General features: G+C 43.5%; 1 protein-coding gene across 2 annotated transcripts in view; it reads right to left on the reverse strand.

Moving 5' to 3' along the window:
- Window positions 1-7,226: 7,226 nt before the first annotated feature.
- The window catches only part of LOC137412859 (carbonic anhydrase 13), a 51,496-nt gene continuing 35,860 nt past the window's right edge, over window positions 7,227-22,862 (reverse strand). The window contains exons 1-7 of one of the 2 annotated variants that reach the window (XM_068098192.2): window positions 21,577-22,144; window positions 20,359-20,556; window positions 18,763-18,881; window positions 14,412-14,507; window positions 14,061-14,123; window positions 12,874-13,029; window positions 7,227-9,269 (exon numbers count right to left, since the gene is read on the reverse strand). In XM_068098192.2, coding sequence (XP_067954293.2) covers window positions 9,153-9,269; window positions 12,874-13,029; window positions 14,061-14,123; window positions 14,412-14,507; window positions 18,763-18,881; window positions 20,359-20,556; window positions 21,577-21,616 — 789 coding nt within the window. In that variant the 5' untranslated portion in view covers window positions 21,617-22,144 and the 3' untranslated portion in view covers window positions 7,227-9,152. Of the gene's footprint in view, window positions 9,270-12,873; window positions 13,030-14,060; window positions 14,124-14,411; window positions 14,508-18,762; window positions 18,882-20,358; window positions 20,557-21,576; window positions 22,145-22,862 lie in introns of those variants that run through there. The other variant, XM_068098191.2, reaches the window with a different exon arrangement.

Consider the following 22,862-nt stretch of genomic DNA (forward strand, 5'->3'; position numbering starts at 1 on the left):
AAATCCCATAATGCATTGCGATCCCGTGGCTTCATGTAAAACTCACTGCCTATGGGCCTTTTGTGTGTGTGTTCGCAGACTGTCCGTTCCACGTAGTGTTATAGTTCAGTGGGTGTCACCCAGTGTAATTGGAATTATTTCACGTAGCTGTCACTCAGCCAAACCATTATGAGATGAGATGAGACCAGGAGGGAGGGTGTGCTCACTTACTAAGCAGGTAGCTAGCTAATGTTTGCTAAACCAGGCATTCCTTGTAATCTTATTTCATAAAAAGTGCATAGTTTCGGTTTTAGCTTGAGTTTTCAAGGCTGAATAATGTGAAAATACAGAATGGTTTTCGTTCACGGATTTAATTCAAATGAAGGGATGAGCAATTTGCCTGAATTTTTTTGTTATTCTACAATAATCCATAATAGTGTACCGTACATAAATATGTGTTAGTCTACTCCTGATGTAACCAATAGTTTCCTCTCACCGATAAACATGCATCATGAACACGAACGTCTTCAGGTCATTCATCTGGTTTTATAGAGGGTACACAGTCCGGTTTTATAGGGGACAGTCCGGTTTTATAGGGGACAGTCCGGTTTTATAGAGGGTACACAGTCCGGTTTTATAGGGGACAGTCCGGTTTTATAGAGGGTACACAGTCCGGTTTTATAGGGGACAGTCCGGTTTTATAGAGGGTATACAGTCCGGTTTTATAGGGGACAGTCCGGTTTTATAGAGGGTATACAGTCCGGTTTTATAGGGGACAGTCCGGTTTTATAGAGGGTACACAGTCCGGTTTTATAGGGGACAGTCCGGTTTTATAGAGGGTACACAGTCCGGTTTTATAGGGGACAGTCCGGTTTTATAGAGGGTACACAGTCCGGTTTTATAGGGGACAGTCCGGTTTTATAGAGGGTATACAGTCCGGTTTTATAGGGGACAGTCCGGTTTTATAGGGGACAGTCCGGTTTTATAGAGGGTACACAGTCCGGTTTTATAGGGGACAGTCCGGTTTTATAGAGGGTACACAGTCCGGTTTTATATGGGACAGTCCGGTTTTATAGAGGGTACACAGTCCGGTTTTATAGAGGGTTTACCATCTGGTTTTATAGGGGACAGTCTGGTTTTATAGAGGGTACACAGTCCGGTTTTATAGGGGACAGTCCGGTTTTATAGAGGGTATACAGTCCGGTTTTATATGGGACAGTCCAGTTTTATATGGGACAGTCCGGTTTTATAGGGGACAGTCCGGTTTTATAGAGGGTACACAGTCTAATTTTATAGAGGGTACACAGTCTGATTTTATAGAGGGTACACAGTCCGGTTTTATAGGGGACAGTCCGGTTTTATAGAGGGTACGCAGTCTAGTTTTATAGAGGGTACACAGTCCGGTTTTATAGGGGACAGTCCGGTTTTATAGAGGGTACACAGTCTGGTTTTATAGAGGGTACACAGTCTGGTTTTATAGAGGGTACACTGTCTGGTTTTATAGAGGGTACACAGTCTGGTTTTATAGAGGGTACACAGTCCGGTTTTATAGGGGACAGTCCGGTTTTATAGAGGGTACACAGCCTGATTTTATAGAGGGTACACAGTCTGATTTTATAGAGGGTACACAGTCCGGTTTTATAGGGGACAGTCTGATTTTATAGAGGGTACACAGTCTGATTTTATAGAGGGTACACAGTCCGGTTTTATGGAGGGTTTACCATCTGGTTTTATAGAGGACAGTCTGTTTTATGGAGGGTATACGGTCGTTTTATCGAGGAAAGTCCGGTTTTATAGAGGGTATACAGTCTGGTTTTAGAGGGTATACAGTCCGGTTTTATAGAGGGTATACAGTCAGGTTTTATAGAGGGTATACAGTCCGGTTTTATAGAGGGTTTACCATCTGGTTATATAGAGGACAGTCTGTTTTATAGAGGGTTTACCATCTGATTTTATAGAGGACAGTCTGTTTTATGGAGGGTATACGGTCGTTTTATCGAGGAAAGTCTGGTTTTATAGAGGGTATACAGTCCGGTTTTATGGAGGGTTTACCATCTGGTTTTATGGAGGACAGTCTGTTTTATGGAGGGTATACGGTCGTTTTATCGAGGAAAGTCCGGTTTTATAGAGGGTATACAGTCCGGTTTTATAGAGGGTATACAGTCAGGTTTTATAGAGGGTATACAGTCCGGTTTTATAGAGGGTATACAGTCTGGTTTTATAGAGGGTATACAGTCTGGTTTTATAGAGGGTACACAGTCTGGTTTTATAGAGGGTACACAGTCTGGTTTTATAGAGGGTACACAGTCCGGTTTTATAGGGGACAGTCCGGTTTTATAGAGGGTACACAGTCTGATTTTATAGAGGGTACACAGTCTGATTTTATAGAGGGTACACAGTCCGGTTTTATAGGGGACAGTCTGGTTTTATAGAGGGTACACAGTCTGATTTTATAGAGGGTACACAGTCAGGTTTTATAGGGGACAGTCCGGTTTTATAAAGGGTACACAGTCTGGTTTTATAGAGGATACACAGTCCGGTTTTATAGGGGACAGTCCGGTTTTATAGAGGGTACACAGTCTGGTTTTATAGAGGATACACAGTCCGGTTTTATAGGGGACAGTCCGGTTTTATAGAGGGTACACAGTCTGGTTTTATAGAGGGTATACAGTCCGGTTTTATAGGGGACAGTCCAGTTTTATAGAGGGTACACAGTCTGGTTTTATAGAGGGTATACAGTCTGGTTTTATAGAGGACAGTCCGGTTTTATAGAGGGTGCACAGTCTGGTTTTATAGAGGGTACACAGTCTGGTTCTATGGAGGACAGCCCAGTTTTATAGAGGGTACACAGTCCGGTTTTATAGGGGACAGCCCGGTTTTATAGAGGGTACACAGTCCGGTTTTATAGGAGACAGTCCGGTTTTATAGAGGGTACACAGTCTGGTTTTATAGAGGGTACACAGTCTGGTTCTATGGAGGACAGCCCAGTTTTATAGAGGGTATACAGTCTGGTTTTATAGAGGACAGTCCGGTTTTAGAGGGTACACAGTCTGGTTTTATAGAGGGTATACAGTCTGGTTCTATGGAGGACAGCCCAGTTTTATAGAGGGTATACAGTCTGGTTCTATGGAGGACAGTCCAGTTTTATAGAGGGTATACAGTCTGGTTTTATAGAGGGTATACAGTCTGGTTTTATAGAGGACAGTCCAGTTTTATAGAGGGTACACAGTCTGATTTTATAGAGGGTACACAGTCTGGTTCTATGGAGGACAGCCCAGTTTTATAGAGGGTACACAGTCCGGTTTTATAGGGGACAGCCCGGTTTCATAGAGGATACACAGTCCGGTTTTATAGGGGACAGTCCAGTTTTATAGAGGGTACACAGTCCGGTTTTATAGAGGGTATACAGTCCGGTTTTATAGGGGACAGTCCGGTTTTATAGAGGGTACACAGTCTGGTATTATAGAGGGTATACAGTCTGGTTTTATAGAGGACAGTCCGGTTTTATAGAGGGTACACAGTCTGGTTTTATAGAGGGTACACAGTCTGGTTCTATGGAGGACAGCCCAGTTTTATAGAGGGTACACAGTCCGGTTTTATAGGGGACAGCCCGGTTTTATAGAGGGTACACAGTCCGGTTTTATAGGAGACAGTCCGGTTTTATAGAGGGTACACAGTCTGGTTTTATAGAGGGTACACAGTCTGGTTCTATGGAGGACAGCCCAGTTTTATAGAGGGTATACAGTCTGGTTTTATAGAGGACAGTCCTGTTTTAGAGGGTACACAGTCTGGTTTTATAGAGGGTATACAGTCTGGTTCTATGGAGGACAGCCCAGTTTTATAGAGGGTATACAGTCTGGTTCTATGGAGGACAGCCCAGTTTTATAGAGGGTATACAGTCTGGTTTTATAGAGGGTTTACCATCTGGTTTTATAGAGGACAGTCTGTTTTATAGAGGGTTTACCATCTGGTTTTATAGAGGACAGTCTGTTTTATGGAGGGTATACGGTCGTTTTATCGAGGAAAGTCCGGTTTATAGAAGGTATACAGTCCGGTTTTATGGAGGGTTTACCATCTGGTTTTATAGAGGACAGTCTGTTTTATGGAGGGTATACGGTCGTTTTATCGAGGAAAGTCCGGTTTATAGAGGGTATACAGTCTGGTTTTAGAGGGTATACAGTCCGGTTTTATAGAGGGTATACAGTCAGGTTTTATAGAGGGTATACAGTCCGGTTTTATAGAGGGTTTACCATCTGGTTTTATAGAGGACAGTGTGTTTTATAGAGGGTTTACCATCTGGTTTTATAGAGGACAGTCTGTTTTATGGAGGGTATACGGTCGTTTTATCGAGGAAAGTCCGGTTTTATAGAGGGTACACAGTCTGGTTTTATAGAGGGTATACAGTCTGGTTTTATAGAGGACAGTCCGGTTTTTAGAGGGTACACAGTCTGGTTTTATAGAGGGTACACAGTCTGGTTCTATGGAGGACAGCCCAGTTTTATAGAGGGTACACAGTCCGGTTTTATAGGGGACAGCCCGGTTTTATAGAGGGTACACAGTCCGGTTTTATAGGAGACAGTCCGGTTTTATAGAGGGTACACAGTCTGGTTTTATAGAGGGTACACAGTCTGGTTCTATGGAGGACAGCCCAGTTTTATAGAGGGTATACAGTCTGGTTTTATAGAGGGTATACAGTCTGGTTCGATGGAGGACAGCCCAGTTTTATAGAGGGTATACAGTCTGGTTCTATGGAGGACAGCCCAGTTTTATAGAGGGTATACAGTCTGGTTTTATAGAGGGTTTACCATCTGGTTTTATAGAGGACAGTCTGTTTTATAGAGGGTTTACCATCTGGTTTTATAGAGGACAGTCCGTTTTATAGAGGGTTTACCATCTGGTTTTATAGAGGACAGTCTGTTTTATGGAGGGTATACGGTCGTTTTATCGAGGAAAGTCCGGTTTTATAGAGGGTATACAGTCTGGTTTTAGAGGGTATACAGTCCGGTTTTTTAGAGGGTATACAGTCAGGTTTTATAGAGGGTATACAGTCCGGTTTTATCGAGGGTTTACCATCTGGTTTTATAGAGGACAGTGTGTTTTATAGAGGGTTTACCATCTGGTTTTATAGAGGACAGTCTGTTTTATGGAGGGTACACGGTCGTTTTATCGAGGAAAGTCTGGTTTTATAGAGGGTATACAGTCCGGTTTTATGGAGGGTTTACCATCTGGTTTTATAGAGGACAGTCTGTTTTATAGAGGGTTTACCATCTGATTTTATAGAGGACAGTCTGTTTTATGGAGGGTATACGGTCGTTTTATCGAGGAAAGTCCGGTTTTATAGAGGGTATACAGTCCGGTTTTATAGAGGGTATACAGTCCGGTTTTATAGAGGGTATACAGTCAGGTTTTATAGAGGGTATACAGTCCGGTTTTATAGAGGGTATACAGTCCGGTTTTATAGAGGGTATACAGTCCGGTTTTATAGAGGGTATACAGTCCGGATTTATAGAGGGTATACAGTCCGGTTTTATAGAGGGTATACAGTCCGGTTTTATAGAGGGTATACAGTCCGGTTTTATAGAGGGTATACAGTCCGGTTTTATAGAGGGTATACAGTCCGGTTTTATAGAGGGTATACAGTCCGGTTTTATAGAGGGTATACAGTCCGGTTTTATAGAGGGTATACAGTCCGGTTTTATAGAGGGTATACAGTCCGGTTTTATAGAGGGTATACAGTCCGGTTTTATAGAGGGTATACAGTCCGGATTTATAGAGGGTATACAGTCCGGTTTTATAGAGGGTATACAGTCCGGATTTATAGAGGGTATACAGTCCGGTTTTATTGAGGGTATACAGTCCGGATTTATAGAGGGTATACAGTCCGGTTTTATTGAGGGTATACAGTCTGGTTTTATCGAGGACAGTCCGGCTTTATTGAGGGTATACAGTCCGGATTTATAGAGGGTATACAGTCCGGATTTATAGAGGGTATACAAGTCCGGTTTTATTGAGGGTACACAGTCTGGTTTTATCGAGGACAGTCCGGTTTTATAGGGGGTATACAGTCCGGTTTTATAGAGGGTATACAGTCCGGTTTTATAGAGGGTATACAGTCCGGTTTTATAGAGGGTATACAGTCCGGATTTATAGAGGGTATACAGTCCGGTTTTATAGAGGGTATACAGTCCGGTTTTATAGAGGGTACACAGTCCGGATTTATAGAGGGTATACAGTCCGGTTTTATAGAGGGTATACAGTCGGGTTTTATAGAGGGTATACAGTCCGGTTTTATAGAGGGTATACAGTCCGGTTTTATAGAGGGTATACAGTCCGGTTTTATAGAGGGTATACAGTCCGGTTTTATAGAGGGTATACAGTCCGGTTTTATAGAGGGTATACAGTCCGGTTTTATAGAGGGTATACAGTCCGGTTTTATAGAGGGTATACAGTCCGGTTTTATAGAGGGTATACAGTCCGGTTTTATAGAGGGTATACAGTCCGGTTTTATAGAGGGTATACAGTCCGGTTTTATAGAGGGTATACAGTCCGGTTTTATAGAGGGTATACAGTCCGGTTTTATAGAGGGTATACAGTCCGGTTTTATAGAGGGTATACAGTCCGGTTTTATAGAGGGTATACAGTCCGGTTTTATAGAGGGTATACAGTCCGGTTTTATAGAGGGTATACAGTCCGGATTTATAGAGGGTATACAGTCCGGTTTTATTGAGGGTATACAAGTCCGGTTTTATTGAGGGTATACAGTCTGGTTTTATCGAGGACAGTCCGGTTTTATAGGGGGTATACAGTCCGGTTTTATAGAGGGTATACAGTCTGATTTTATAGAGGGTACACAGTCAGGTTTTATAGGGGACAGTCCGGTTTTATAAAGGGTACACAGTCTGGTTTTATAGAGGGTATACAGTCCGGTTTTATTGAGGGTATACAGTCCGGATTTATAGAGGGTATACAGTCCGGATTTATAGAGGGTATACAAGTCCGGTTTTATTGAGGACAGTCCGGTGGTCTTGGAACTTGTTTTGCATGTGAAGGCCATAGTGAAGCGGTGGTTTGACAAGGCCGTACAAAGTAAAATCACAGGTTGGAGTTACAATGCGCAAGTAAAAAATTCGTTGTTCAATGTAGAAAGAAGCTCACCCCCCCCCCCCCCCCCGCTCATCCCCCCCAAAAAAGAAAAAAGAATAATAATAATAGAAAGAAAAAAAAAAACCTCAAACATCACAAACAAGTGAGTGGATCAGACTCAAAGAGCAATTTATTTAATTAATGACATCATTATACTATTCTGCGAGTAACACCAGCAACTACACTGCTTAAGAGTATCCAAAACATACAACTGTTACCATGCATGTTCTTTTATCATATTTTGGAGTACTCTTAACTTTCTTGTGCATAGTTTCATGATTAAGCATGGAATTATTTTTCAGCAAGCAAAGGCATGGCCTCAGAAGAGCCAAAAACGTAGGGTAAAACAATTGAACAGAGCACGAGGCATCTAGAACACAGAACAGTCGTGCTGCTGCATGTACCAGTCATAGCTCTGTTTGGCCTCCCAAGAGTTTCTATATGGAATAACAAAAGATACAGAATATAGGGCTGGGGAAGAGGGGACATACCTGGTGAAACGTAGCCAACCTGTTTATCAAAGTTTCAATGAATGCCTACTTGTATGTTACCTTTATTCCAGGCCATGGGGTGTTTGTTATACACCTGATTTATTCCAAAATTAATCACTCGATCACAGGAAAGAGCGAATAAAAAAAATCATTGATATCAACGAGTTAAGTTCACAGTTGATCGGAAGTGGAAAGTTATGGAATTTAAAGCAGACGATTGAAAACAAAACATGAAGGTCACTGTACTGGATCGGAATGGTAACAAAGCAACATGCAGGTTTTCCGAACCCAAGATCGAAAATATGCTCCTGACGACCATTTGGAAAAGTCCATTCAAAATGTTTCGTCAAAGTGGATTTGCAAAACTAACAATCAACAGTTGCTGTTTAAATACAGATCATTAAAACATTCGTTTATCTAGTCTAGTGTGCTTCATTGATTAGTTCTTCTTGTGTGCGTGACACGCGGCTGCGATTAGCATCATTGGCTGAGGGTGCGGCTGCGCCGCGGATGCCCGATTATCTCGTTGCACAGGTTGCCAGTCTGCACAGGTTGCCAGTCTGCACAGGTTGCCAGTCTGCACAGGTTGCCAGTCTGCTCTAGCTGGGTACGATTGTCAACCTGATTATAAAATCTCATTCCACAGGTTGCCAGTCTGCACAGGTTGCCAGTCTGCACAGGTTGCCAGTCTGCACAGGTTGCCAGTCTGCACAGGTTGCCAGTCTGCACGGGTTGCCAGTCTGCACGGGTTGCCAGTCTGCTCTAGCTGGGTACGATTGTCAACCTGATTATAAAATCTCATTCCACAGGTTGCCAGTCTGCACAGGTTGCCAGTCTGCACAGGTTGCCAGTCTGCACAGGTTGCTAGTCTGCACAGGTTGCTAGTCTGCACAGGTTGCCAGTCTGCTCTAGCTGGGTACGACTGTCAACCTGATTATAAAATCTCATTCCACAGGTTGCCAGTCTGCACAGGTTGCCAGTCTGCACAGGTTGCCAGTCTGCACAGGTTGCCAGTCTGCTCCAGCTGGGTACGATTGTCAACCTGATTATAAAATCTCATTCCACAGGTTGCCAATCTGCTGTACCTGTGACCATAATGGTGTCAAGAGACAATCACATATGATTCTGTTTGGGCAGGAATTTGGAATTTGTTCAGGGTGCCGGCGATCGATCGCAGACTCTTCATGAAGAACGCCATGGTATCTTCAACGTCTACCGAGTAACGCTGGCAGAAGGGACGCCCGTTTACCATCCATCCAAGGGACGGCACACACAAACATGCCTCGCCCTGCCTGTGAGACACCAGGATGACAGTTTGTAGCTGCGCCGACAATGATTAGTCGGTCTACTCTTTAAAAAGAACTTAAAGACTTATGTATATGACTATGTGATTAAAATGCCATCAATTTCCCCTTAGTGTGATCGGTTGTTCATCAAATCATGAGTAATTCTTAAAGTTTAAACAAACAATGCTCTAATTCCATTCACAGCAGAAGAATCTCCTTCAATTTTTTGCATAAAATGTAAACATCTTCATGATCACTTGAAGGATGCCCTGATCTCTCGTCCGGCAAGCCGTTGTAGAGGCCTGTAGTTGTTCAGCAAGCGTTCATGCTTCCCTGCACGGGTGAAGTATAGAGACTGTATGGCCTTGAGCTGTGGATAAAGGTGCAAAAGGATATCAAGATGAGCTCGTACTACTGTTTAAGTTGGGATCACAAGAAATCAGAACATAAAATCAAGCTTAGCTTTAGAGGAATTGCTCAGAGGTAACGTTCACGTTTGAGTTGTTTCGTAATTGTTTTATTATTGATGGATTCCAACTCCACCATGAGTCTCGTCTTTGTATATAAACACAGGGGCAATACCCCTGGCACTCACCTGGTAGAATAAGCAGTATACTGCACCAACTAAAGGTATTTTAAACCAAATTCAATGGTTGCTCGAAGACAGGGCATCATGTAGGATCATATTAACATAATCATAATACTTTAAACAAAAACAACAAAAAAAACTATTTTGGGGGGAAACTCCCCCTCCCCCAACCACGTATCCCTCCTCATACCTCGTAAGACCCCAATTTTTCTAATGCCTTGAACAAACATTGGTACATCATGGGCGATTAAGGTTGTGGTGAAGTCTCATCGAAATAGTGTGTGTAGTTTCTGAGAACAAAAAGCAAATCCCTATTTTGCGGCGTCAAACCTGGACCCACTTTGACCAACCCCCCCCCCACCCCCTCCCCCGTAGACCACCTTAGACTTCGATTTTCTTGGTGCTGTGATCAAACTTCGGTACATCGCGGGTGATGAAAGCTGTGGTCAGGTTTCATCCAAATAGTAAATATTGTGTGTAGTTTCAGAGGAAAAAGCAAATTCCTATTTTGAGGGGTCAAACCTGGACCCACTTTGACCAACCGCCCCCCCCCCCCCCCCCGTAGACCCCCTCAGACTTCGATTTTCTTGGTGCTGCGATCAAACTTCGGTACATCACGGGTGATGAAAGCTGTGGTCAGGTTTCATCCAAATAGTAAATATTGTGTGTAGTTTCAGAGGAAAAAGCAAATTCCTATTTTGAGGGGTCAAAGCTGGACCCACTTTGACCCCTGTAAACCCCATTAGACCCCGATTTTTAAAAATACCGTGAACAAACTTTTGTCACAACACAACAAATATAATTTGTGCCAAATTTGGTCGCAATCCCATCAGCGGTTTCGGAGAAGAAGTTTCAAGTGTTTACGGAGTGACAGCACGCCATCACATAAGCCCTCCTGAACTTCGTTCCAGGTAAGCTAAAAACAAAAAAAAAATAGGAAGGCTTTGCTATAAAAACAAAAAGATTAAATCGTCACTTTTTGACGTTTGGCCTCTGACACACATGCACCCAAAAAAGCTTAATTGATGGATTTATTTAGCAATAATTACAAACATTACTTCTAAGCATATGAGTCAATTAAGAGGCAGGAATAACCCAAAACGCATTTATGACGTCATGTGTGTGTCCCATCGCTCATCGTGGAGCCACGAGTGGCTATGGGTGCGATGTCCGCATGTGAGCTTCCCAACCGATAATTGAAAATAAATTACCAAGGGAAATTACTGACTTGCAGATAGATCCTTTTATGTATTTATTTATTTATTTTATGATAGATCGTTTCAAATACGAAAACGGAAATTGAACAATGATCAGATCTTGAATATCTCAGTATTTCAATTTTGTCTTGTGATTCGCAATAAGTAGAAGTTTGTGTGAAATCGGTCTTTATTTACAGTATAAGGATGAAAACATGATCACACTTATTAAATCAATTACTTATTTAACAGCCCCAGATATTTTCGCATTATTGTGGGGATTGGCCCCTGGAACGTTTTTGGCCAAGTCAGACCATGAACAAATTGTTCAGGGTGCCAACGACAACTCTGTCTTTTGGGACTGCCACTAGTTTCGGGTCAGGCCAGTCCTTTGAGACTGCGGGACTGACACCGGTAACATGTAACCTTCATGCTCCCAGTGCTACCTGCCACCTGGTCGGGTCGTCAGCGACGAAACCAATACCCCTCGCTGGTTTTGGCCTCACTGGCTAGTGAAGAGGGTGATTGTGACACCTTTCCAGAACTAAAAACAACACCTGACAAAGGGTGGATGAGCATCCTTCGGGAGCCAACGGCCATCCGGTACCGAGATGGTGTCTCCTAAAAAACACCCGATGGGGGTAGGAAAATTTATTTTTCCATCTGGCCTAGTTACCCCCTCCTGCCTAGTGGTCCTCCGAAGAGGTTTCCTTGTTTAAGGACTCGGTGAAGGTTTTGCCAGTTTTTCCTCTTCTTTTTCTCTGTAGCCTATCACATTTAGTCGCTCTTGGCCTTGTTGTTTTTATTTTTGTTTTTTTTGTATACAAGACCGAGGCTCGTGAAAGAGCGAACATTAATCACACAGAAAGACAAACCGACACATAAAACATATAACATGGGGAGTGGTAGACAAGATGGGGAGAGAGGGGGAAGGATACAAACACAACATTTGAGAGCAGGGACTGAGAGACATCGAGAGATCTGTGAGAGGGAGAGGGCTTTGGGGGGGGGGGGGGTGGAGGCATGAGAATGGGGGTTGGGGGGCGGAGAGGTATAAAACTATAAAACATATGGACACTGCCAGGACTTCCAGGAAAGAAGTTGGAATTTCAACCAAGGTGGATCTGGGGTGAATTAGTGGGGGTAGAAAAGATCAAGGTTTTGGATGGGGGAAGATAAGAGATGGTGGTGAACAGCTGTTTTAAAGACCTGGAGGGAGGAGTGGAATTGAAGGGAGTGTGGGAGTTTGTTCCAGAGGCGGGAGAAAAGAGGAATGAAAGAGTGAAGGTGAGCAGAGAGTCTTGATTTTGGCAGTTTAACCATCAGAGGGTTGCTGGCAGATCTTGTGCAACCTGTAGGAATATTTGGGGGACAGAGCACAGAGAGAGCTGGGGGAGCTAGGCCGGAGAGGAGTCGGTGGAAGACAGAAAGACCACCTACCTGCCTGCGGTGAGTGAGTGAAAGAACCTCGGAGATAGCTTCATCACGGGAGATTCCAATGATTCTGAAAGCTTTGTGAATTTCAATAAAAAAACCTCAAAGTCTTCACAAAAGATACCGTGCGAACTTTAATGTCCACCAACAAACGCTCGCAGACAGGACACCCAGCTTAACGGTCATCTGAGGGATGGTGCACTTTGTTATACAACGCCCTGCTGGTGATGCTCCGATCCGACAGTTTATCATTGAGGCGGAAATCAAGCTTCGACTAGACAACTCAAAAGTAATCACACTGCCCCTGTACACAACAAGTTGGGTCACCTGATCTAATAAATACTTGTATAAAGAGTAAATCGTCATGAACCTGATTGCAAGCTTAAAGCAAAATGTTCAGCAGCATCTCCTCCCTTGAGAGGTAATGATGAGAGTATTACAGCACAAGAATAGAACAGGGTGATCATCAAGAAGAAGCATTATTAATGAGAAGGAGCTGAGGGAGATAGAAAACACCTGGATGACGATGAGTCAGTGGGCCCAAGCAGATGAAAGTGTCACGTGCTCCTTAAGAGGCTCCGTATGTCATCAAAGAAATATTGTTATATTAAACCCCAGCAATGATGCTCTCTGCTGCACATGAAACTCCAGAGAGTGCAGCAAATGTGCAAGGCAAGGCCATTAGAGGACTTTAACGAAATAAAAGCATTTCAAATACCGTGGTGGAGATCGATTCATGCAATTAACCTTCTCACCTGATTCGAGCTAATGCTGAGGGGCTCCTTCATAACAATCCATGTGACGCTCTCATGCAAAGGTGGGGTGGTAAGCGATCCAAGATACGTCCAGTAATCAGTAGAGGATGGAAGCAGCATGAAGGGGTTCAACCCATGGAGTTCTGTTTTCGATCCCTGTGGCCACACAGACAGATTTCTGGAGGATAATCTAAAAAGACAATTACTAGCAGCTCTTGATGCTCCCTCACTGGTGAACAACATTTAAAACGCGTAGAACAACAATTAGCCAAATGTGAGAAGTCGTCGGTAAGTCTGTGGCCCGACGTAAAGAGTAATCAATGAAACCTGCTATTCAACATTTCCTTCTTTTTTTTTTTGTTTTTTTGTTTTTGTTTTTGTTTTGGATACAGAGTCGAGGCTCGTGAAAGAGCTAAGCTGGGGCAATCTTTTTGTCTTTTCGAAAGTTTAACTCAAGTATCATGATTTATTTATGAGAGGTGCTTTGAGTGTAAATATGGATCCTGATGAACAACCTTCATGCTCCATGAAAGTATAATTTAAACTTTACAAATAAAAGATTTGTGAACTTAAAAACAAGGTTAAAGTTTGTTTGCTCAACAGATCCTGGGAGATGCGGCAATGTTATGGAAACAATTCTTTCTAAATAATGAATCACCTTTGGTGTTCTGCTCTCATGTGACCTTATCAGAGGACAGATAAAAAATGTGTTTCAATAAAGGTGCAATAATGATGGCAAAATAGGAGGAAAAACAACAAACAAAACAAACATTTCACTTGAGGATAAACATACAGGTCTCCATAACACCTACCTGGGAAGAGATGACAGCCAAGTCTGTAGGTTACACCAAGGTGACTTGCACCTAATCTTTTTCAAGGTGAACGGTGCATCATGTTTTGCACAGAAAGAGAATACACCAAAAAGGATAAGAACAGACTTACCTGGTAAGCAATCTTTGGCAAGAGATCAGTTAATGATGGCAAAATAGGAGGAAAAACAACAAACAAAACAAACATTTCACTTGAGGATAAACATACAGGTCTCCATAACACCTACCTGGGAAGAGATGACAGCCAAGTCTGTAGGTTACACCAAGGTGACTTGCACCTAATCTTTTTCAAGGTGAACGGTGCATCATGTTTTGCACAGAAAGAGAATACACCAAAAAGGATAAGAACAGACTTACCTGGTAAGCAATCTTTGGCAAGAGATCAGTTATTTTCTTTAATTCTTTGTGTTCCGCCCCCACCTGATAAAAACAACAACAACAACCTCCCATCAATTATCATGAAGCACGACAATCGACAACAGTTATCATTATAACAATTGTCACAAACACCTGCTGTACGATGAATCGTGAAAATGTTATTTCAGATATTCAGGCCAACTTTTCTGTGTTGAGGACAAATAATGTTGATGACAATGACAGAACAACAATTTCAAATGTTCTTCATGTGGGTGACGGGAACATCATGATTACGATAATTGCCTTTTCAGGGCAATTTAACAAAAGCAGAATTGAAACGGAAAGAAGCACCTGCATGAAGACTCCGATCACAGCCAAGCCGTCCGGCTGTGCCACGGCCTGATGCACGCTGCTGTACTTGCTCGAGTTCCAGTGTACCATGTGGAGCTGTGTGGTGGAGACACGAGTGTGAACAATTTTGACCTCTTTACCTCCGTCACCAAAGGTGAATGTGGGTTATGTTTTCACCCCTGTCTGTTTGTTTGTTTGTCTGTCTGTCTGTCTGTGAACAAGATATCTCAAAACGTTGTGGACGGATTCAGACCAAATTTGGCACAGCAGTAGTGTATGTGACAAGGACGAAGTGATGAGATTTTAGTGAACATCAGGATTCGGATCCGGCTACTAGAATATTTTAAGTGATTCTTCACCATTGGGAGATCGGGCCAAAAACTATATATAGCAGGATATCTCAAAAAGTTATGGACGGATTTGGATGAAACTTGGTGGAGAGGTTATGTGTGTATCAAGGACTAATCGATTCTATTTTAGTGAAGATCTTAATATGGATTCGGATATGAGAATTATTTCATTTTTAGTGATTCTTCACCATTGAGAATGAAATGAATGAATGAATGATCGTTTTAAGGCCATTTTCCCGACTAGAGCGGGGGTTAGCCTTGTGGGCCCCATGACAATCATGGTTCCCTGTTTGAGGCAATGTTTTTTTTATGGCCGGATGCCCTTCCTGACGCCAACCCTTGGTCACGCTCTTATGATGCGCAGGGATACGGTGTACACACCGTGATCATTCATCCCAGCAAGCTGGTACTCAAATTTGCCGACCTTGGAAGGATGACAGGCTGAGTCAACCCCCCTGGTGTTAATTTAGCGATCGACCGGGATTCGAACCCAGGATCCTAGGATCCCAAGCCGGCACCCTAACCGCTAAGCCAACACCAGGCTCACCATTCTTCACCATTGAGAGATCGGGCGAAAAGCGATACATTGCGGGATATCTCAAAATGTTGTGGATGGATTTCGACGAACCTTGGTGGACAGGTTGTGTGTGCGACAAGGACAATTCGAGTCGAATTTGGTGAAGATCTGAATATGGATTCAGATACGATAATTTTTTAATTTTTAAGTGATTCTTTAACATTAAGAGATCGGGCGAAAAGCGTTTATATAACATGATATTTGAAAAAGTTATGGACGAGTTATGACTAAACGTGGTGGACGAGTTGGTCAGGTGACAAGAACAAGCCGATTCGATTTTGGTTCAGGTCCGGATCCAGATCCGGCCTATCAGTGCGATACAAAACATAAACTGTTGCCTGGCAGAGGTATGCGCTCTCCCGAGTGCTGTTCTAGTTTGTTTTTGAGTTTTGTATCAAGATGCACGAGTTAAAAAAAACAAGAATGGCCACACTGTGGTCACAACTTGTGACACAATATATATATATCGTTTGCTTCCTCTGTCCACTCAACTCCCTCATCCTTCCTATTGAAGGTATTATATAATTCATCTCCGAGGGTATGCAAGCTTTGGTTCAATATCAATTACGAGTCTGACTACCAGCTGGGTCTGGTTTTACACCCCCGAAGATGTTACGTAGCAATTAAACACACCCCTCCCCTTTCAATCAACACCTGACCCAAACAAAGCCAATGGAAATCTGACGCAACAAATCCGGGCAGTGTAAAATCAGCAGAGGCCTATAGGCCTGATGTCTTTGGCCCACCAGAAAACCAAGATGGCGGCCATATGTCATCTTTCAAGGCTGTAGTTTTGCTCGTTCAGCACAGCATGCATGACTTGCTATAGATGGCAGTACAGACAACAGCAGATTTGTATTTTTTGATTGGATACCAGCATCTAGAGCGGCACAATGGCAAAGTGGGGTAAAGACTTCTTGCATTGCCCATACTGGTGTGGGTTTGATTCCCAATTCCCCTGACATGCTCAGCAAAACCTTCTGTACCCTTTGACAGAGTGGCGACCTGTCCAGGATGGATTCTTAACTAGTAATTGACGTTCACAACCATCCTTGACCATGGTGTGGTACACGTTGGCCTAGGCCGTCACTTTTTTTCTTCCACCCTCACGTTTCCACCATTATTCACTTGTAAATTTGTTTTCTCCGCAACTGCTTGGGCATTTGACATGAAACTTTCAACATAGGAGTGCCAACCCATGGAGAATTATTTAAAGAAAGTTACATTTTGATTGGATGGAAAATGCGGCCGGCATTCCAAAAAAGTTTGTTTTCTGTATACATGGGTTGCGGGGGTTTTTTTTTTATACGTCTGAGGAATAAAAGGCCTCGACCTCGATTCGTTTGGCCTCTGACAAAGCAGATGCAATCCGCAAACACCACCACTGCCACGGCAAAGCTCATTAAAGGCAAATCAGAGATGACAAAGTAGATAATGTTGTTTTACTTGTATTACTACAAGTGTCGAGATCATGCCTTTTATTGTGCCTTATGTAATTGTGGTTTGCATTTAATAATGGTTGCTTTTTTTTTTTTTTTTTTTTTTTGTATACAAGGTCGAGGCTCGTGAAAGAGCGAACATTAATCACACAGAAAGACAAACCGACACAAAAAACATATAACATAGGGAGCGGTAGACAAGATGGGGAGAGAGGGGGAAGGACACAAACACAACATTTGAGAGCAGGGACCGAGAGACATGGAGACATCGAGAGATCTGAGAGAGGGCGAGGGCTTTGGGGGGGGGGGGGGGCGTGGGAAGGGGGCGGTGGGAGAGGTATAAAACATATGGACACTGCCAGGACTTCCAGGAAAGAAGTTGGAATTTCAAACAAGGTGGATCTGGGGTGAATTAGCGGGGGTAGAAAAGATCAAGGTTTTGGATGGGGGAAGATAAGAGATGGTGGTGAACAGCTGTTTTAAAGACCTGGAGGGAGGAGTGGGATTGAAGGGAGTGAGGGAGTTTGTTCCAGAGGCGGGAGAAAAGAGGAATGAAAGAGTGAAGGTGAGCAGAGAGCCGAGATTTCGGCAGTTTAACCATCAGAGGGTTGCTGGCAGATCTTGTGCGACCTGTAGGAATATTTGGGGGACAGAGCACAGAGAGAGCTGGGGGTGCAAGGCCGGAGAGGAGTCGGTAGAAGACAGAAAGACCACCCACCTGCCTGCGGTGATTGAGTGAAAGGCCCTCAGAGATAGCTTCATCGCGGGAGATTCCAATAATGTGAAAGGATTAAGGATTAAGGAATGTGAAAGGCTTTGTGAAAAGGATTAAGCTTACTATGTTCCCTCTTGCTTTTTAACTATGCTATATTTTCCAACTGTGCCAAGGAATGTAGAAAGATAGTGAAACTGCTTGCTCTGTTAGACCCCCTCGTGAAAACGCGTCTGTCTGTCCTTGACCAAAAGCCAGCATGGAAGATAAGTTTTGAGAATGTCACGGTGCTCTTGTGCTCATGCCAAAGAAGATAGGGTCTCGGTGGGAAATGTCGAGCCAGTTTTCCTTTGTCCGTGCTCATTTTTCAGCGGAGATTTTTTGTATAATTTTGTGTATATAAAGAAACTCTGGGTTGCCAATTTTCTAGGAGTGTATGTGGCCATGCTGTTCAATTGTGAATGGTATGACTCTTACACCCTCCACAGCGCTGTGATATTGGTTCATCATTAAATCTTGTTATCTCTTGAACTCAAGGTGTGGAACATGGTTCTATTCTCCTCACAAGTAGTAACAAGCTCATGTTTAATCCCAAGTGGATTACAAGGTGAACAGACAACCAAATTACAACATTTGAAAATACAGTAATTGCCATTTTATTAACAGCTTGGGTATTTTTGTCTGCAAGATACGTTGCCCTGGGGATTCACATGACTTCAATTTTCTTTTCCACTGTTATAAATATATCCCAAGATCCATACTTTCAATACAATATCTCAACGGTTTTTAATGACTCTATTTGTATTCATTGCTATAAAGTTAATGCTAAGCATCTCGGATTTGTTGCACCAACAGGTCAATATTTGCATTATAAGACGAAGCAAACTGAAATTGCACATTATTTAGAATGTTATTTGTTTCCATGCATATCAGTGCTGTCTTCAGCAAATATGTATTTGAAAGGAAGTCCCGTCTAAAGTTGGCAGCACCCAAGTCACAGGCTGGCACTGGCCGGTCCACATTAAAATCTCCATTCCGAGGCAAAGCTGTTTTCGACATGTAGTTTGACGATTACGCAGAAATGCACACGATGACAGACAATGACTTTAATGGGATACTTTGAGGCCTTGTCAAAGCGATGCAAGTCGGTGGTAATAAAAAAACAAACAAAAAAGCAGGATGATTCAGCCTTGCATAGAAAGGGTGTAAAATTTGGACTCAAAATGAGTTCTTGTTTTCTAATGCGCGCACCGATCTCCAGAAATATACTCACTTCAGCAGCATAGGTATTCCCATCAACATTGTGTTCAGAGCCCGCATGCTCGTCACAACCCCAGTGCATATGTAACTGGTTCAGGCGGAACTGTCCATCCAAAGGGCCTCGACTCAGCACTGGCATCACAGGAAAGGGTGAAAGGTCAGGGGTGGAAGGTGTCTTGAGAGAGAGGTATTTCATCGAGACGTTTATCAGTGTTGGAAAAATTTGTCCAAAATAATCAAATATACTTGAAGAATGTATACCAGGCATGGCGGTGTAATGGGTAGAGTGTCTGCTCTGAGTCTGGAAGGATTCAAACCCCAGCAAGGTCATAACAAATACTTAAGAAAACGGTACGTGCTGCTTCCTTGCTTGACGTTCAGCATTTAAAAGGACAAATAGCCACAGAGCACAGACAAATAGCCACAAGTTGGAAATAATTGCACAGGCTTTGATGGGCCTTATGGCCTCTTGCGTCGAAGTTCCTTGAAAGGGAACTTGTATTCTCGTATCATCGGTGGCTTTTGCAACATGACGAATTGCAAAAGCAAGACCGTAGATCTAGATTAGTACTTGTATATGTCTCAATCAACCCTTAGTTTCTCAATAGGAGAAATCACTATCTCAAGTTTATCGCAAGAATAAATCATTCGGAGGAATGGTTGTACGGAATAAATATTGTTCTGAGTAGACAAACAATAATATAAGGAATGAATAGATGATGAGTGAGGAAATTTGGTATTCTCGGGGTAGAGAGGGGTCTTCCGATGAAAAAGTGTCTTTTCCAAAAGTTTTGTTGTTGTTTATCAACACAGAGGAGCTTCAGGATTTATTATTTTGAGTGGACCAAAGCAGGCATGCTCGTGTGCACTAACCCTTACTGTCATACAACAACAACAACAACAACAACAACAACAACAACAACAACAACAACAACAACATGCATTTAAAGGCCATTTTCCCTGCTGGAGCGGGGGTTAACCTTGCGGCCCCCATGACAATCTTCTCCATTTTGCCCTATTTTCTGCATCGCCCCTTGTTAACCCCCTTGCCCGCATTTCTTCTTCCATCATCTTTAGCCAAGTCTTTCTCGGTCTTCCCCGTCCTCTACTTCCTTCTACATTCATTTCCATCACTCTTCTCAACCAGTCACTTTCATCCTTCCTCAACACATGACCAAACCATCTCAACCTGTTCCTCTTCACAGCATCAATCACAGGCTCTATTCCCATCATCTTTCGCAATTCATCATTTGTCTTCCTCTCTCTCAACGATACTCCGCACATCCGTCGAACCATTCGCATTTCCACCCTTTCCAGCCTTCGTTGCTGCTCTACGTTCATTACCCATGTCTCGCTCCCATAAATCATAACACCTCTCACACATGCAGCATACACCTTTCCCTCCAGCTTCAACGACACTCCCCTCCTCGTCTAACATAACCCTAACTAACCCTTACTGTCATAAAAAATGTATATCAATAATTGGACAAAGTGTGAATGTATACATTTGGAGTTTTCCTGAGAATGAAAGGGGGAGGGATCCAGACCCGACGGAGACCCCTTTGTATCTGAAAATGTAACGCAAATGCCTGAACGTGGAGCTTCATACCGCAGGGATCAGAGGAGTCGTCGAATGATAGCTTGAAGGAGAATCCATTGTTATTCAGCATGCGGGAAGATGTGGGCACATAGTTGTAGTTGAGGGGATCGAGCTTGGCATCAAAGCGTGTCTCTGAGCTTCGCAAATCCACAGGCGATTGACGCGAGCTTTGCGCTATTGGGAATTGATGCACCCATGTGTGCGGACCTGTCGGGGTATCACACACGTGTTAGGTTAGAGAGACACATGCGTGCACACAGTGCTTACACCTTTCCCCAAATCTCCCTCTCTCTCCAAACAAAACTTGAACTTCATGGTGTAAACTTTGCAGCAGCTCTTCGGCACGAATCTCCAACGTAATCTCTCGGCCCCATAAAAACCAAATTGCATCACACTTGTTTGTGACACAGCAAAACCAAGCTGCCGATGTTTGATAATGCTCCACCCTAACCACCACCCATGACCGACCCTATAATCCTCAATGACAAGCACTCTCAAAATGCATGGCAGTGGATAGACGACACACACCACACAAGAGCTTAACGCAAAGCGAATTTCATGGCATTTCCTGCAAAGTGCTCCAGGGGAGCAACAACGTGGGACTTGTGGTGAATTTAAATTCGCTCATGCGAATAGACGTTTCCTTGCTGTGCAGTTCCTCAAATGGAACTTTGCATTCCACGACATCCTGCTGTCGTTTTGGGGAGCATTTAAGAAACAATATTTAACTATACAAAGTCTGTATATTTAACGATACAAAAACAGTACAAGAGCAATCTATTTTCAGTGCATGTATATATACATATATGTGACGTCGACTGGAGGCAGTCGTGAGACAAGACGGTGCGAAACCGCGAGCACAACAATTTCACCACGTTGGTGAGGATTCCTTACCACGGGATATTTTGGTCTCTCCCCTGGAGCCGCGTTGGAAGAAAAAAATAAATAAATAAATAAAACCCATCTGAAACCCACACAGTCGATTCCACTTTTTCAGACCCTTTCACTTGCAGAAGACTTTTAACAGTGTTGCAAGGACATGATCACGATTACTAGTAAAGATTAGTTGGCTTGGGATAAAGGGAAAGCAGGTGATGTGCTATGCACTCAGGACAATTTCTTCTATAGGTATATGCAAATTAGAACGCACCTGGATGAGGGTAAGGATTCTGAGAAACAGAGAGCAATTGTTTTACCTACTTGCCTATTGACTTTACATGTGCTTACCATTATCTTTGCTGTAACCCCAAGAAGGCTGTTCAGCCATCGCTGCAGACTCAGAGTGTGAAGTATGGAAGAGTGTGAAAGTACAATCAGCAAATCCTCCTCCGCACCCTTCCGGTGACCCCAACCGGTCTATTGGTATCAGCCCCGGTGAACTGTGGGATCAGTGACTGTTGCGAGGCGCTGATTCAGCGACGACTAAAAGAACATCCAGTCCGTCGTAAGTTATACTACTATACTTCGGTCGAGGCTTTTAACTCCACGCGCGCATGAAAGACCCGCAACAGCCAATGGACGGCAAGCTGGGAGAGGGCGGGGCAAGGCGTTAGGGGCGGAGCGAGAGGTCCCTCGCGCATTGACCTTGGCGCGAGACGGTGAACATGACGTCCCGAGTCCCGATCGCCCGTGTAAGTTCCTCGTCGAGCGCTGAGGCGACGGAACCGCACGGGATACGCCTTCCGTTCACTATATCTCGTTCCGGTTTAGGAAAATGTCGCTTTAACTCCCGGCTCCCCGGTCAAGCACCACGACCTCATCGTGAGACGCAGACGTCACGTGCTCGTTCCTTCGGACGGGACATTCGACCAATGAGCGTTATTTGTCCTGCAGGCTTCAAGAGTACATAATAAATCGACGATCGAAAATGAAAAGAAATGTTAAATCGCTTTTCAGCAGGACGCGGATTATTTAATGTCCAAGGTGAGTTTGGAGGGAATCGTGAGATGATTCATGATTATATCTCAATGCGATCATTTCCTGTACGTGTTCTTTCATTCCATCGCTCAGAGATGCTACTTCGTTCAAGATTAGAATCACGGCTTTCAGGTACGAAGGTAGTACTAGTAGGTGACCAACCAAGGTGTTTCTATGACTATGAGTTGACCAAGGCCCTGAAGGCATTAAAAATTCTCACCACTTAGATATCGCTTTCGGAAAATCTTTCACGAACCTGTTGGCCAGGCATGACGTTCGGCTGGAGGTGGCGGGAATGGGTCATTTGTTCAAGGTGCCGGCGATAACTCGCCTACCTTCCGGGAAACAGAGTGTGGGGTCTTTAACATCCACCAACGAATGCTAGCGGACGGGACAACCGGCTTAACGTCAATCCGAGGGGTTGTGGAGTTTGTAATATATAATAATATGCCTCGCCTGTGAATCCCAAATCCGACAGTTTACAGTCGGATCGGGAATCAAACCCAGGCTCAACAGCTCAAAGGCAATTGTGAATGGGGGGGGAAGAAGCAAAGGGGTGTAAGCCCAATATCATGACTGGGGTATACCACTGGAGT

Source organism: Myxine glutinosa, chromosome 9 (assembly GCF_964187855.1).
Source record: "Myxine glutinosa chromosome 9, kmMyxGlut1.1, whole genome shotgun sequence".
In the NCBI taxonomy this organism is placed as follows: Eukaryota; Metazoa; Chordata; class Myxini; order Myxiniformes; family Myxinidae; genus Myxine; species Myxine glutinosa.